The sequence below is a fragment of the Hemiscyllium ocellatum genome, chromosome 5 (genome assembly GCF_020745735.1).
Source record: "Hemiscyllium ocellatum isolate sHemOce1 chromosome 5, sHemOce1.pat.X.cur, whole genome shotgun sequence".
Taxonomy (NCBI): domain Eukaryota; kingdom Metazoa; phylum Chordata; class Chondrichthyes; order Orectolobiformes; family Hemiscylliidae; genus Hemiscyllium; species Hemiscyllium ocellatum.
This window is the reverse complement of record NC_083405.1, coordinates 82,392,610-82,408,911: the sequence shown is the minus strand read 5'-3', so window position 1 is coordinate 82,408,911 and position 16,302 is coordinate 82,392,610. Positions and strand designations below refer to the sequence as shown.

Below are 16,302 nucleotides of genomic sequence, written 5' to 3'. Positions count from 1 at the left end.
GCATCTGCAGTCATTGTATTTACCCTGTCCAACAGAAGCTGCTGAGCCTTCAATTTGAAGTCTCCCCTTGCGAATGGAAGCATGTTTAGTACTTAACTAGTCATTGGTTTGTCACTCGAGGGCTTCACAAGGCTAAAAGGTGGTTGCCTGCAATCCTCACCATTGACATCCTCTCCCCAAATAAATAAAAGGGATATAGGTCAGTGTCGAGTAATATGGGCAGGGTGCTGGGCAGACAGCCAACACACTTCATTTTACCAGATACCTCCAACAGATGTTAGAGAAATTGTATCAAGTATATATTATTTGTGTATATATTTGTAAATCTGCCTGCTGTTTGGTATAGCCTAAATTCATAAAAGGATACTATATAAATGCAAGTCATTTTTTTTCTATTTGTTGACATGTTGGGATTCCAAACTCCTTGATTTGTAAAATGTCTTTCAGTGGAATGATGAGTCTAACCGTTTCTGATGGTCTGCAAAAGGCAAGTGCATACAACTGATGGGCTGGTGTTATTACGTATGATGAATGTAAAAGCAGTTATAGAGCTGCTTGCAAATGAACAACATCTGCATTGTGGATAGTTACTACCTAACCTATTGTGATTTTATTACAGGTTGCAATTCCAGATGTGAAGGAGGCTGTACGTGGTGCAGATCTGTTAATATTTGTTGTACCCCATCAATTTATCCGTAAACTGTGTGATGAAATAGTTGATCAAGTGCCGCAGAAAGCTCTTGGCATAAGTCTTATAAAGGTATCTGTACATTTATAAATGATTCTCTCACTTCTGGTTGCCACAACAGTGGCATATACAGTTTCATTTGAGGAAGCCATTGGACTGGGAAGGAAAAGTGGAATCTGTTTCTAGCTTTGAATCTTTCGATGTTTAGTTAACTTGCAGTGTTTATAAAATGTCAACTAATGCCTGCTCTTGTTGGCCAAGTTTTCAGTTCGTTTCTGATTCATTTTACTCCAAACTTCCAACATTCTACGGGTTAGCATTCATCTTACAATCAATAATTTGAGAGAAAGTTAGTATTTATAAATGTGTGAATTAATTGAAGCAAGGATGGATTTGCTAGTCTTTTGAGGGAACATTGGATAGCTATTTGAAGCTTAGCAAGATACAAGACAATGGGAAATATTGTTTTAGTGGAATCAGTTTTAGAATGCTCAAGCAAGGATCTGGCATCAGCATTGATGGTAAGCTGACTAGCTTTCTGTGCAGTAATAAGCAGACATAACCAAACTGTTAACAGAACATGATATACCTCCTGCACAGCCTGCCCTCTCCCTTCTTTTAGTTTGGCTGTTGTCTCTCCATATTGCTTTTGTTTATAGAAGCACTGTTTAAAAAAAAAACAATGCTGATATGAAGCAGGCCAGCCAATATCTATAAAGGGAACAAGCAAAAATGCAAATTGCTGGAGAAACTCAGCTGGCCTGACAACATCTGTGGAGAGAAAACAGCCTCAAAACATTAACTCTGGACTATTTTCTCTTCAGAGATGCTGTCAGACATGCTGAGCTTTTCATACAATTTACATTTTGGTTTGTTTTTGTTCTCCAGCGTCTGCAGTTTTTTGTCTTATTTCTATAAAGGGAACATTGCATGCACCCAGCATTTTCTGCTTTTGCTGAAATTTGATTTTCATTGGCTAAGTCTGTATGTCAATTAGGTAATGGGTTGCTACATTGGAGAGAGTGTGTTTATTAAACTACTGAAACTGGGCAAAAATGATTAAAGATAAGAAGTATGCACTTTCTTTCAAACACTCCAAGATGGCAGCAGAGTTGCAGCGCAACATGTGGTCTCCTCTGCCCGAGAGCCTGGAGCTCATCTATTCCATTCGCTCTACTTGTCTTTTCTCTTTCTAGGCTTTTTTTAAAAAAAATTTCCATTTATTATGGTATTTTACGTTTTAATGACTTTGGCAGAAGGCATCTTCTTGTGGCCCCGGCCTAGTGACGAGGTGAGTTTCAGCAGCCCAGAATGGTGGTATAAGCCTGGCACCTGGTAGGAGGTCTCCTGGTATGGTGGCGTTGTCCAGGAGAAGCGGTCTTGGTCTTGTCCCAGCAGGGAGGTCTTCAGCAGCTTCTGGGTATTCTAGCAACCCAATGTGGTGGTCTAGTCTCGGTGCGGCAGTCTCAGCTCGGCTCTGGCTGCCGGTTTTGGCACAGTTTTCCAACATACCCCAAAAGCAGGAGCTGTTAATTAAACTGTGATGAACTTTTACTTGATTTTTTTTCTTTTTTAAGACTTGTGTCATTAATTTAGGCACCGTAGTATGGCAACTTATAAAATGTTCCTTTACATGTTTTAAATAAAACTACACACGACAATAAATTGATATTCTATTTTTATCTGTGTGACTACACATGCTGAGTTTGTTGAGTGGCCCACTAATGTGGCAATTAATGATGGTGAAATTCATGTCCTGATCTTGTAGTTAGCTCATGATTATTACTAAAGCAGTCAACAATTTAGTACTTGAAGGAAATTTCAGATCTTTCATGTGAATGACATTAAACACTTATCAGTCTAAGCATTATTTCAAAATACCAGAATGTGGTGCTGGAAAAACACAGCAGGTCAGGCTGCATCTGAGGACCAGGAGATTAGACAGATAGATTAGGTACCCAACAGAATGGAAACAGGCCCTTCGGCCCAACAAGTCCATAGCGACCCTCTGAAGAGCAACCCACCCTAACCCCTTCCCCCACCCTATATTTACCCCTGACTAATGCACCTAACACTATGGGCAATTTAGCATGGCCAATCCATCTTTGGATTGTGGGAGAAAACCGGAGCACCCAGAGGAAACTCACGCAAACATAGTGAGAATGAGGAAATTCCACACAGACAGTCTCCCAAGGCAGGAATTGAACCTGGGTCCCTGGTGCTGTGAGGCAACAATGCTAACCACTGAGCTACCATGCTGGAGAATCAACATTTCAGGCATAAACCCTCCATAAGCCTGAAACATCAATTCTCATTCTCCTGGGATGCTGCCTGACCTGCTGTGCTTTTCCAGCACCACACTCTCAACTCTGATCTCCAGCATCTGCAGCCCTCACTTTCATCCATTATTTCAAAATGCACTGTACATTGTCAATATGGACACAGCCATATTAGAAATATCAGAATGCAATACCGTGACTTTATATTGAAAAGTTACCACCAAGGAATCATAATGAAAGCATGAAGCTATCATTAATGTTTAGTTTCATTGGAATCGCAAATACAGTCGGTTCTGCTATAACGTGCATTTCTTCAATGCAAATTGGCTATAATGCGTTTGAAGAATTTAGACCATTATTTGCAGAACTCAAACTTTCCTCACCTGTATTGGCTATAACTCTATTCCGGTCTCGTTGGTTTAAACAGTACCACTATTATGCGAATTTCGAATGATATGGGATAGCACGGGAATGGAACTATCACATTATATCAGAACAGACTACTACAACTCTAATGTTTAAATGAATCATTTCAGTCACAGTACATTCAATATTTTTCTGTTATTTTCTCTTTGATTCCAGGGGATTGATGAAGGGCCTGAAGGACTAAAATTGATCTCAGATATAATCAGGGAGAAAATGAAGATTGATGTTAGTGTTTTAATGGGGGCCAATATAGCCAATGAAGTTGCAGCAGAGAAATTCTGTGAAACTACAATCGGTAAATCAGTTTACTTTGCAACATTTCTACTTTTGCATTGCAATTTTTTTTCAAAAATTCAAATTCTGTATGCGATGAATTGTGGTGCTGTAATGTATTAAGCTTCCAAATAAGAATATGCGATTAAGTGTGTGGCAGACAGTAATCCTTCTGTTAAAGATGTGCTGTGAATTGTGCTGTAATGTATTAAACTTCCATTTAAGAATGTTGGTAGAAAGTTGCATGAATTAGCAGTTTAATTGTTACAACATTCTATTGTCTTCAGCCTTCAGAAAGATAAAGTGGACTGCATTAACACTATTATGTCTAGTTCTATGGAAGAGTTATTACTTACACTTTACTGGAGTGAGTTGGAAAGTGAATTTGGCAGAATACAAACCATACAGATTAGTTGGTCAATAGCTTTTGCTGAGTTAGTTGATCTGAGCTGGTGTGATAAAGTTGTACTTACAATTGTAATGGTGCTTTAACTGTGTTTATGCCTGTGAACTCAATCATGGTTTCCACTTATGACTGTTGTCTAGTGACACCTGCAGGAATATTGTAGAACGTGGCTGCTGGATCAAAATACCAGCTAGCACTTTCACTGAATCACACAAGGTGGCTGGGATCTTTTGAACCTTAGCCCGTGCTGGAGTCATTGCCTTTGTAGTAAATGGAGAGCTATTTGAAAGAAAATAAACAAATAAGTAAACAGGAACGGAACTTGGGAATGTTGCTCAATGAGGCACTTATGTACAAAATAGAAAATAACCTTTATCAGCACACAAGGGTGTTGCAATATTCTAAAAATACAGGGAAACAAATGAGAACATGTTATTTTGAAAACTATTTGTAGCACGGTAATAAAGAACTGTTTTCTTTGATTTGAAAATGTCTTATAAGTTGTAGAACAAATAGTGGTTGAATTAATGCATACAGGTCATGAATGTCAGGTTCCTGACTTTCTGGGATGCGTATAGTGCTAACTTAAAAAAAAAATAGGGAACTTTCAAAATGCAATAGGCTATTTGACTTCAGCAGCACATACCTTTGTTTACCCTTCATGTGAACAAATAGTTCTAATCTCACATTCACCAGATGCAATATGATTTACATTGTTTGTGTTGATGTTGGCCATTGTCCCCTTTTACTTGAAATCTAACAAAGTTTATATCTCTTATTAATTTATAATCATTAGCATTCTTTCTCATAGCATTGGCTTTGTTGCTTTTCAGATAAGTTAAATGCTGTCTCTATTTTCTTTACTGCAAGTGTTATCTCCTTGCAGGTCAGATTATAATTTTATAAGCATCAGCACTGACAGACACTTGCACATAGGCCTTTAGTGCCATACAGCTTGCAAAATGTCTTTACAGCCAAATATTTAGTGATGCAGTTGAGACGTGGGAGGTCTACAATAAGATCCCTCTCGGTGTACACTGTCTACTGAAATCTCTTGTATCATTTGGAACACAGGTGTGTCAGCACTGCAGTGAGATAAGGTCAATCATAAGCCAGAAAACTGGTTACTTAACTTAAATGAGCAGGAGACCATATGGCTGAAAGGCACTGTATTTTTTCTAATGCAGTTTAATTTATACATGCCACAACTTAGAATGTTCCACAAATTTCCTCTGGCTAAACAGAAAGTGAGATCCTCCTGTTTCTCAGTTTCAAGTCAAATGGTTTACCTGAACAGACAATGAGCAAACCAAAAATCTAATCTTGCCCCTTCCCTGCCTTTTCCCTGAAGATTGGATTGTCAGTATACAGTTTATAAAACTGTCATCTTGTTCCTCCACCTGTTACACTTGATACTAAGGCTCAGGTACATAGGTTGTTTGTCTTGTTGGGGTTCATGTTGTCCTGAGTGACAATAGACAATAGGTGCAGGAGTAGGCCATTCTGCCCTTCGAGCCTACACCACCATCCAATATGATCATGGCTGATCATCCTTAATCAGTATCCTGTTCCTGCCTTATCCCCATAATCCTTGATTCCATATCCTTGAGAACTCTATCCAACTCTTTCTTAAATTAATCCAGAGACGGGGCCTCCACTGCCCTCTGGGGCAGAGCATTCCACACAGCCACCACTCTCTGAGTGAAGAAGTTTCTCCTCATCTCTGTCCTAAATGGTCTACCCCGTATTTTTAAGCTGTGTCCTCTGGTTCGGCACTCACCCATCAGCGGAAATATGTTCCTGCCTCCAGAGTGTCCAATCCTTTAATAATCTTATGTGTCTCAATCAGATCCCCCCTCAGTCTTCTAAACTCAAGGGTATACAAGCCCAGTCTCTCCAGTCTTTCAGCGTAAGGTAGTCCCGCCATTCCAGGAACTGACCTCGTGAACCTACGCTGCACTCCCTCAATAGCCAGAATGTCTTTCCTCAAATTTGGAGACCAGAACTGCACACAATACTCCAGATGTGGTCTCACCAGGGCCCTGTACAGCTGCAGAAGAACCTCTTTGCTTCTGTACTCAATCCCTCTTGTTATGAAGGCTAGCATGCTATTAGCCTTCTTCACTACCTGCTGTACCTGCATGCTTACCTCCATTGACTGGTGTACAAGAACACCCAGATCTCTTTGTACTGCCCCTTGACCTAAATTGATTCCATTTAGGTAGTAATCTGCCTTCCTGTTCTTGCCACCAAAGTGGATAACCATACATTTATCCACATTAAACTGCATCTGCCATGCATCTGATCACTCACCTAACCTGTCCAGGTCACCCTGTAATCTCCTAACATCCTCTTCACATTTCACCCTGCCATCCAGCTTAGTATCATCAGCAAATTTGCTAATGTTATTACTAATACCATCTTCTATATCATTAGTATATATTGTAAAAAGCTGCGGTCCCAGCACTGATCCCTGCGGTACTCTACTGGTCACTGCCTGCCATTCCAAAATGGAGCCGTTTATCACTACTCTTTGTTTCTTGCCAGCCAACCAACTTTCAATCCAAGTTAGTACTTTGCCCCCAATACCATGCGCCCTAATTTTGCTCACTAACCTCCTATGTGGGACTTTATCAAAAGCTTTCTGCAAGTCCAGGTGCACTACATCTACTAGATCTCCCTCGTCCATCTTCAGAGTTACATCCTCAAAAAATTCCAGAAGATTAGTCAAGCATGATTTCCCCTTCATAAATCCATGCTGACTCTGACCTACCCTGTTACTACTATCCAGATGTGTCATAATTTCATCCTTTATAATAGACCCCAGCATCGTTCCCACCACTAAGGTCAGACTAACTGGTCTATAATTTCCTGCTTTCTCTCTCCCAACTTTCTTAAAAAGTGGTACAACATTAGCCACCATCCAATCCGCAGGAACGGATCCCAAATCTATCGAACTCTGGAAAATAATCATCCACGCATCCACGATTTCTCGAGCCACCTCCTTCAGTACCCTGGGATGTAGACCATCAGGCCCCGGGGACTTATCAACCTTCAGATCTAACAGTCTCTCCAACACCAATTCCTGGCAAATATAAATTCCCTTAAGTTCAGGTCCTTCAGCCACTGTTACCTCAGGGAGATTGCTTGTGTCTTCCCCAGTGAACACAGATCTGAAGTACCAATTCAATTCTTCTGCCATTTCTTTGTTCCCCGTAATATATTCCCCTGTTTCTGTCTTCAAGGGCCCAATTTTAGTCTTAACCTTTTTTTGCCTTTCACATACCTAAAAAAGCTTTTACTATCCTCCTTTATATTTTTGGCCAGTTTACCTTCGTACCTTATTTTTTCTCTGCATATTTCCTTCTCAGTAATCCTCTGTTGTTCTTTAAAAGCTTCCTAGTCCTCCGTTTTCCCACTTATCTTTGCTATGTTATACTTTTTCTCTTTTAACTTTATATGTTTCTTAACTTTCCTCATCAGCCATGGCCACCCATGCCTCCTTCTAGGATCTTTCTTCCTTTTTGGAATGAACTGATCCTGCATCTTCTGCATTATACACAGAAATATCTGCCATTGTTCCTCCACTGTCATCCCTGCTAAGGTATTGCATCGTTGAACTTTGGCCAGCTCCTCCCTCATAGCTCCATAGTTCCCTTTATTCAACAGAAATATTGTCACTTCTGATTGTACCCTCTCCCTCTCAAATTGCAGATTGAAGCTTATTGTATTATGGTCACTACTTCCCAATGGCTCCTTCACTTTGAGGTCCCTGATAATTCTGGTTCGTTGCACAATACCAGATCCAGAATTGCCTTCTCCCTGGTAGGCTGCAGCACCAGCTGTTCTAAGAATCCATCTCGGAGGCACTGCACAAAGTCTCTTTCTTGAGGTCCAATACCATCCTGATTCTCCCAGTCTACCTGCATGTTGAAATCCCCCATAACAACTGTAATAACATCTTTGCAACAGGCCAATTTCAGCTCCTGATTCAACTTACATCCGACATCCAGACTACTGTTTGGGGGCCTGTAGATAACTCCCAAGAGGGTCTTTTTACCCTTAGAATTTCTCAGCTCTATCCATACTGACTCTACATCCCCTGATTCTAGCCCCCCCCCCCCCCCCCGCGTAAGGGACTGAATATCATCCCTAACCAACATGGCCACCCCATAGAAACCATTCTAACATCATAGAAGAGGATGTGCTTTAAGTGTTAAAATGCAAAAAGGTAGATAAATCTCCAGGAGCTGACCAAGTGTATCCCAAGACATTGTGGGAAACTAGGGAAGAACGTGCAGGACCTCTAGCAGAAATATTTGTATCATCTACAGCCACTGGTGAAGTTCCAGAAGACTGGAGGGTGGCTAATGTTGTGTCTTTATTTAAGAAAGGCTGTGAGAAAAAGTCTGAGAAATGTAGGCTGGTGAGTGTGATGGAATGGTGGGTAATTTGTTGGAGACAATGCTGAGACACAAAATTTACATGCATTTGGAGAGGCAAGGACTGATTAGGGATAGTCAGCATGGCTTTGTCCGTGGGAAATCATGTCTCTCAAACTTGATTGAGTTTTTGAGGATGTGACCAAGATGATAGTTGAGGGCAAAGCATCAGATTTTGTCTACATAGACATTAGCAAGGCCTTTGATAAGGTTCTGCATGGAATACTGATTAATAAAGTTGGATCACATGGGATTCAGGAAGAGCTTGCTAATTGGATACAAAATTGGCTTGATGGTGGGAGACAGGGAGTGGTGGTTGAGGGTTGTGTTTCAGATGAGAGGCATGTGGTCAGTGGTGTTCTGCAAGAATTAGTATTTGGTCTACATTTGTTTACCACTTACATAAACAATTTGGATGAGATTATAGGAAGCCTGGTTTGGAAGTGTGTGGATGACACCAAAACTGGTGGTATAATGGACAATGAAGATGATTATCTAAGAGTACTACGAGATCTTGATCAACTGGACCATTGGGCTGAGGTGTGGCAGAAGGAGTTTAATTTAGATAAATGTAGTGTATTTTGAAACGATGAACATGGGCAGGATTTACACAATTAATGGTAGGTTGTTGAGTATTGTTGAGCAGAGAGACCGAGGGGTTCATGTACATAGTTCCTTGAAATTGGTGTCACAGGCAGACAGAGTGGTGAAGGAGGAGTTTAGCAAGCTTGCCTTCATTAGTCAGACATTTGAACAAAAGGAGATGGGACATCATGTTGTGGCTGTGCTGGATGTTGGTGAGGCCACTTTGGAGTACTGTGTACAATTCTGGTCACCCTGCTATAGGAAGGATATTATTAAATTGAAAATTGTGCAGAACATATTTACAAGGATGCTCTCGGGACTGAGGGTTTGAGTTATAAGGAGAGGTTAGAAAGGCTGAGCCTTCTTTTACTGGAGCATAGGAGTTGAGGGGTGACATTATAGAGGTTTATAAAATCATGAGGGGCACAGATAAGATGCATAGCACCTCAGGTAGGGGAGTTCAAAACTAGAAGGCATAATTTTAAGGTGAGAAGAGAAAGATTTAAAAGGGACCTGAGGGCAATTGTTTCACACACGCCGTGATTCATTTATGGAATGAACTGCCAGAAGTGGAAGATGCAACAACAGATCCAATGTTTAAAAGACACATAGACAGGTACATAAATTGGAAAGATTTAGAGGGATATGGGCCAAAAGCAGGTATATAGGACTAGTTAGTTTGGGAAACCTGGATGACATGAATGAATTGGACTGGAGGGTCTGTTTCCATGCTGTATGACTCTATACAGGAGCAAACATCTCTAGCAGTTTATTCATCAGTTCTAATGTATAAACAAAATCATTTTTATATAGCACCTTTCATATTGCAAGCCACCCTAAAGCATGTTATAGCCAATTAAACACTTTTTCCCTTAGTTTGGTGATTTCAATGAAAGCATAGATTACAAAGTTTGTTATCAGTAGTCAAATGACAGTACCCTGGTCCTTCAGCATTCTTCAGGGGCCTGAGTGCATGCGTTGTTGTGAAAGCCCAAAAAGTAACACTGAGTTTGCTTATTGCAAAACAATTATGTGAACCAATCATATGTTTAGTATGTACATGTGCTGTTTTTGTTGTTTGTGATCTGCTGTGTTAATTTAAAAAGTGGCAGTACATTTAACTTCAGTTAATTGGAGAACTTAGTAAATTGTTTTATAATCAGGCAGCAAAAACGTGCAAAATGGAAACCTTTTCAAAGAGCTTCTGCAGACATCCAATTTTCGGATAAGTGTGGTGGAGGATGCGGATACTGTGGAACTATGTGGAGCACTAAAGGTCAGAAAGCCTAATTAAGACTTCAAATCCTCCTCATTTCAAGCATTTTTATATGTTGTTGCCTAAATGTGTGCTCAAGTCTCACTCGTGCTTCTCAAAAATAAACAGGAGGTACATGGGTGTGACATGGTTGCTTTTTCAGTTCGATGGAGGTTATACTGGACAGTTTGGTGGCATGGAATTGAACCTATGGTTCCCTTACTCATACCATAGTAGTGTGTTCCATCATAGGCTTTGGTTGACTAGCCACGTTTGAGAAGTGAAGGGCATGAACTGGATCTTGCATTTTAAAAGTTAACATAGAACATTAAAGCGCAGTACAGGCCCTTCGATGTTGCATCGACCTGTGAAACCAATCTGAAGCCCATCTAACCTATACAATTCCATTCTCATCCATATGCCTATGCAATTACCATCTAAATGCCCTTAAATTTAGCAAGTCCACTACTGTGGCAGGCAGTACGCTCCACACCCCTACTACTCTCTGAGTAACAAAACTACCTCTGACATCTGTCCTCTATCGATCACCTCTCAATTTAAAGCTATGACCCCTCATGCTAGCTATCACCAATCTGAGGGAAAAGGCTGTCACTGTCCAACCTATCAAATCTCTGATTATCTTATATGTCTCAATTAAGTTACCTCTTAACTTTCTTCTCTATAATGAAACCAGCCTCAAGTCCCTCAGCCTTTCCTCATAAGACATTCCCCTCCATACCAGGCAACATCCTAGTAAATCTCCTCTGAATCTTTTCTAAAGCTTCCACATCCTTCCTATAATGTGGTGACCAGAGACCAGAACTGTATGCAATACTCCTGGTGTGGCTGCACCAAAGTTTTGTACAGCTGCAACATGACCTCATGGTTCTGAAACTCAGTCCCTCTACCAATAAAAGCTAACACACCGTATACCTTCTTACCAGCCCTATCAACCTGGGTGGGAACTTTCAAGGATCTATGTACCTGGACATTGAGATCTCTATGCTCATCTACACTACCAAGGATCTTGGCATCAACCCAGTACTCTTTATTCCTGTTGCTCCTTCCAAAGTGAATCACTTCATATTTTTCTGCATTAAACTCCATATGCCACCTCTCAGCCCTGCTCTGCAGCTTAACTATGTCCATTGTAACCTACAACATGCTTCATCACTATACACAACAGTACCAACCTTAATTTCATCTGCAAATTTACTAACCCATCCTTCTATGCCCTCATCCAGGTCATTTATAAAAATGACAAACAGGAGAGGACCTAAAACAGATCCTTGCGGTATACCACTGGTAACTGAAATCCAGGATGAATATTTCCCATCAACCACCACCCTCTGTCTTCTTTCAGCTACCCAATTTCTGATCCAAACTGCTAAATCACCCTCAATCCCATCCCATTTGCAATAGCTTACCATGGGGAATCTTATCAAATGCCTGACAGAAATCCATATACACCACATCAACTGCTTTACCCTCAACCACCTGTTTGGTTACCATCTCAAGTAGCTCATTAAGGTCTGTGAGGCATGACCTAACCTTCACAAAACAGTGTTGACTATCCTTAATCAACTTATTCCTCTCTAGATGATTATAAATCATATCTTTTCTATCCCTTTCCAACAATTAACCCACAACCGAAGTAAGGCTCACTGCTCTATAATTACCAGGGTTATCTCTTTGATATGTTTGAAGAGAGAGTGTGTGTGTGTGTGTGTGCGCGCGCGGGGGGTGGGGGGAGTAACTCTTCTTGAACAAGGGAACATCATTTGCTACTGCAAATGTGTTGCTGGTCAAAGCACAGCAGGTTAGGCAGCATCTCAGGAATAGAGAATTCGACGTTTCGAGCATAAGCCCTTCATCAGGAATAAGAGAGAGAGAGCCAAGCCGGCTGAGATAAAAGGTAGGGAGGAGGGACTAGGGGGAGGGGCGATGGAGGTGGGATAGGTGGAAGGAGGTCAAGGTGAGGGTGATAGGCCGGAGTGGGGTGGGGGCGGAGAGGTCAGGAAGAGGATTGCAGGTTAGGAGGGCGGTGCTGAGTTGAGGGAACCGACTGAGACAAGGTGGGGGGAGGGGAAATGAGGAAGCTGGAGAAATCTGAATTCATACCTTGTGGTTGGAGGGTTCCCAGGCGGAAGATGAGGCGCTCCTCCTCCAGCCGTCGTGTAGTTGTGTTCTGCCGGTGGAGGAGTCCAAGGACCTGCATGTCCTCGGTGGAGTGGGAGGGGGAGTTAAAGTGTTGAGCCACGGGGTGATTGGGTTGGTTGGTTCGGGCGGCCCAGAGGTGTTCTCTGAAGCGTTCCGCAAGTAAGCGGCCTGTCTCACCAATATAGAGGAGGCCACATCGGGTGCAGCGGATGCAATAGATGATGTGTGTGGAGGTACAGGTGAACTTGTGGCGGATATGGAAGGATCCCTTGGGGCCTTGGAGGGAAGTGAGTGTGGAGGTGTGGGCGCAAGTTTTACATTTCCTGCGGTTGCAGGGGAAGGTGCCGGGGGTGGAGGTTGGGTTGGTGGGGGGTGTGGATCTGACAAGGGAGTCACGAAGGGAGTGGTCCTTGCGGAACGCTGATAGGGGAGGGGAGGGAAATATATCCTTGGTGGTGGGGTCCGTTTGGAGGTGGCGGAAATGGCGGCGGATAATACGTTGTATGCGCAGGTTGGTGGGGTGGTAGGTGAGAACCAGTGGGGTTCTGTCTTGGTGGCGGTTGGAGGAGCGGGGCTCAAGGGCGGAGGAGCGGGAAGTGGAGGAGATGCGGTGGAGGGCATCGTCGATCACGTCTGGGGGGAATCTGCGGTCCTTGAAGAAGGAGGCCATCTGGGTTGTGCGGTGTTGGAATTGGTCCTCCTGGGAGCAGATGCGGCGGAGACGAAGGAATTGGGAATATGGGATGGCGTTTTTACAGGGGGCAGGGTGGGAGGAGGTGTAGTCCAGGTAGCTGTGGGAGTCAGTCGGTTTATAATAGATGTCTGTGTTGAGTCGGTCGCCCGAGATAGAAATGGAAAGGTCTAGGAAGGGGAGGGAGGAGTCTGAGACAGTCCAGGTGAATTTCAGGTCGGGATGGAAGGTGTTAGTAAAGTTGATGAACTGTTCAACCTCCTCGTGGGAGCACGAGGCAGCGCCGATACAGTCATCGATGTAGCGGAGGAAAAGGTGGGGGGTGGTGCCAGTGTAGTTGCGGAAGATGGACTGTTCCACATATCCTACAAGAGGCAGGCATAGCTGGGGCCCATGCGGGTGCCCATCTTCTGGCACTATTTCTGTAAACAATTACAGCATAAAGATCAAAGCCAAAGGATGAATAATCTCCTCCCTGGCTTCACAGAGAATCCTAGGATAAATCCAATCCGGCCCAGGGGACTTATCTATTTTTACATTTTCCAGAATTGCTAACACCTCCTCCATGTGAACCTCAATCCCGTCTCGTCTCGTCTAGTCACCTCTATCTCAGTGTACTCCTCGACAACATTGTCCTTTCCAATGTGAATACTGGTGAAAATACTCATTTAGCACTTCTCATATCTCCTCTGACTCCATGCACAAATTCCCACTACTATCTCTGATTGACCCTAATCTTACTCTAGTCATTCTTTTATTCCTGATATATCTATAGAAAGCTGAGGGTGTTCCTTGATCCTATCCGCCAATGACTTCTCATGTCCCCTCCTTATTCTTCTTAGCTCTCTCTTTATGTCTTGCCTGGCTAGTTTGTAATTCTCAAATGCCCTAACTGAGCCATTGCATCTCATCCTAACATAAGCCTTCAGCTTTCTCTTGACAAGAGATTCTACTTCCTTAGTGAACCACAGCTCACGCGCTCGACAACTTCCTCCCTGCCTGACTGGTACACACTTATCAAGGACACGCAGTAGGCGTTCCTTGAGTAAGCTCCACATTTCAATTGTGCCCATCCCCTGCAGTTTCCCAGTCAATATTTGGAAAGTTAAAGACCCCCATTAACCACTACCTGCCACTATTGCTCCTATCAAGGATCATCTTTGCTATCCTTTCCTCTACACCTCTGGAATTATTTGGAGGCCTATAGAAAACTCCCAACAGGGTAACCTCTCCTTTCCTGTTTCTAATCTCAGCCCATACTAGCTCAGTACAGTCCTTAAACATCCTTTCTACAACTGTAATACTGTCCTTGACTAACAGTGCCACACCACAAATTCCTACTTTTTTTTTAACCATCTTCTCCGTTCTTACTGAAACATCTAAATCCCAGAACCTGCAGTCACCATTCCTGTCCTTATTCTACCCATGTCACAATGGCCACAACATTGAAATCCCAGGTACCAACCCATGCTGCAAGTTCACCCATCTTTTTCCAGATGCTCCTGGCGTTGAAGTAGGCACACTTCATAACAACTTCTTGCGACCTTAAAACCTCACTACTCTCAACCTCCTGTATACTTGAACTACAATTTAAGTTCCCATTCCCCTGCTGAATTAGTTTAAACCCACTCAAAGAACATTAACAAATATCCCCCCCAGGATATTGGTACCCTTCTAGTTCAGGTGAAGACCATCCTGTTTGTAGAGGTTCCACCTGCCCCAGAAAGACCCCCAATTATCCAGGAATCCAAAACCCTCCCTCCTGCACCATCCCCGTAGCCATGTGTTCAACTCCTCTCTCTCCCTATTCCTCGCCTTGCTAGCCCATGGCACAGGCAGCAAACCAGAGATAACAACTCTTGTTTGTTCTAGCTCTAAGCTTCCACCCTAGCTCTCTGAAGTTCTGTCTTAAATCCCCAACTCTCTTCCTACCTATGTCATTGGTGCCTATGTTGACCATGACTTGGGCCTGCTCCCCCTCCCCCTCAAGGATCCCAAAAAAACGATCAGAGACATCATGAACCCTGGCACCTGGCAGGCAACACACCAACCTGTCATTTAAAGTACCTTTTGTTAAATGGATCAAGGCCAGATGACGAAGTATGAAACTAAATATCCAAGTTCAGCAGGTCCTAGAGAAGGAAGATGGATTGTTGGCCTTTATTTCAGCAGCAGGGAATGTAAAAATAGAAAAGACTTGCTAAAACTGTACAAGGTACGAATTAGAGCACACCTAAAATATTGTGAACAATTTGGGTCCCCTTATCTAAGGAAAGGTACAGTGGCATTGGAGGCAGTCCAGTAACAATTTTCTGGGATGATCCCAGGTATGAAAGGATTGTCTTATGAAGATAGTTTGAGAAGTTTGGCCTGTACCCTATGGGATTTAATATAAACAAAGGCGATATTTTTGAAACATATAAGCTTCTTAGGGGGCTTGATAGTGTAGCTGCAGACTTGTAGTGTCTCACTTTATGGGTGTGTTCGGGACCAGTGGGCATAATCTCAGTAATTTATTGATAGTAAGAGGACTACCTCTTTACTACTGATGGTTGTCTTGGCTGGGCTGCTACAAATATTCAAGGCTGAGATATAAAGACTTTTAATCAATAAAGGAATCACGAGTTATGGGGGGAGTGGTAAAGCAGGAAAATGTAATTGAGAATTTGCCAGATTGTCCTTAATCTCATTGAATGGCCTACATCTGCTCCCATGTCCTATGGTCTTGTCAGTCTGTGTACATAACACCCATTATATGTATTAAACTTTAAACATCTCCTCTGGCCTAGTTTTGAGATTCTTAAGCATGGCAAATCTGTCTTTATTGAATTACTAGATTGAAAAGTAATACAAGCATAATTTGCAATACTGTATTTTTCAGAAATTTGGTCCAAAATCTGAATAATGTTAGTTCCAATATTTATTATAACAAGTTTGATAGCAGGAAATGCTGCTTCAGTATCATGAGAGAAATGGCTTTATTTTGCATTTGGTCCCAATTTTGACTTAAGGCAAAGTATTATTTAATCAGATAAAATAACATTTGAGATTCATCCTTTCTCAGAATTAGTCTGGGTGAAATATAATGTAATTTCTC

General features: G+C 42.3%; 1 protein-coding gene across 2 annotated transcripts in view; it reads left to right on the top strand.

Moving 5' to 3' along the window:
• The window catches only part of LOC132816092 (glycerol-3-phosphate dehydrogenase 1-like protein), a 54,031-nt gene that overhangs the window by 15,630 nt on the left and 22,099 nt on the right, over positions 1-16,302 (top strand). For both annotated transcript variants that reach the window (XM_060825524.1, XM_060825525.1), the window contains exons 3-5: positions 620-760; positions 3,550-3,688; positions 10,263-10,375. In XM_060825524.1, coding sequence (XP_060681507.1) covers positions 620-760; positions 3,550-3,688; positions 10,263-10,375 — 393 coding nt within the window. The remainder of the gene's footprint in view (positions 1-619; positions 761-3,549; positions 3,689-10,262; positions 10,376-16,302) is intronic.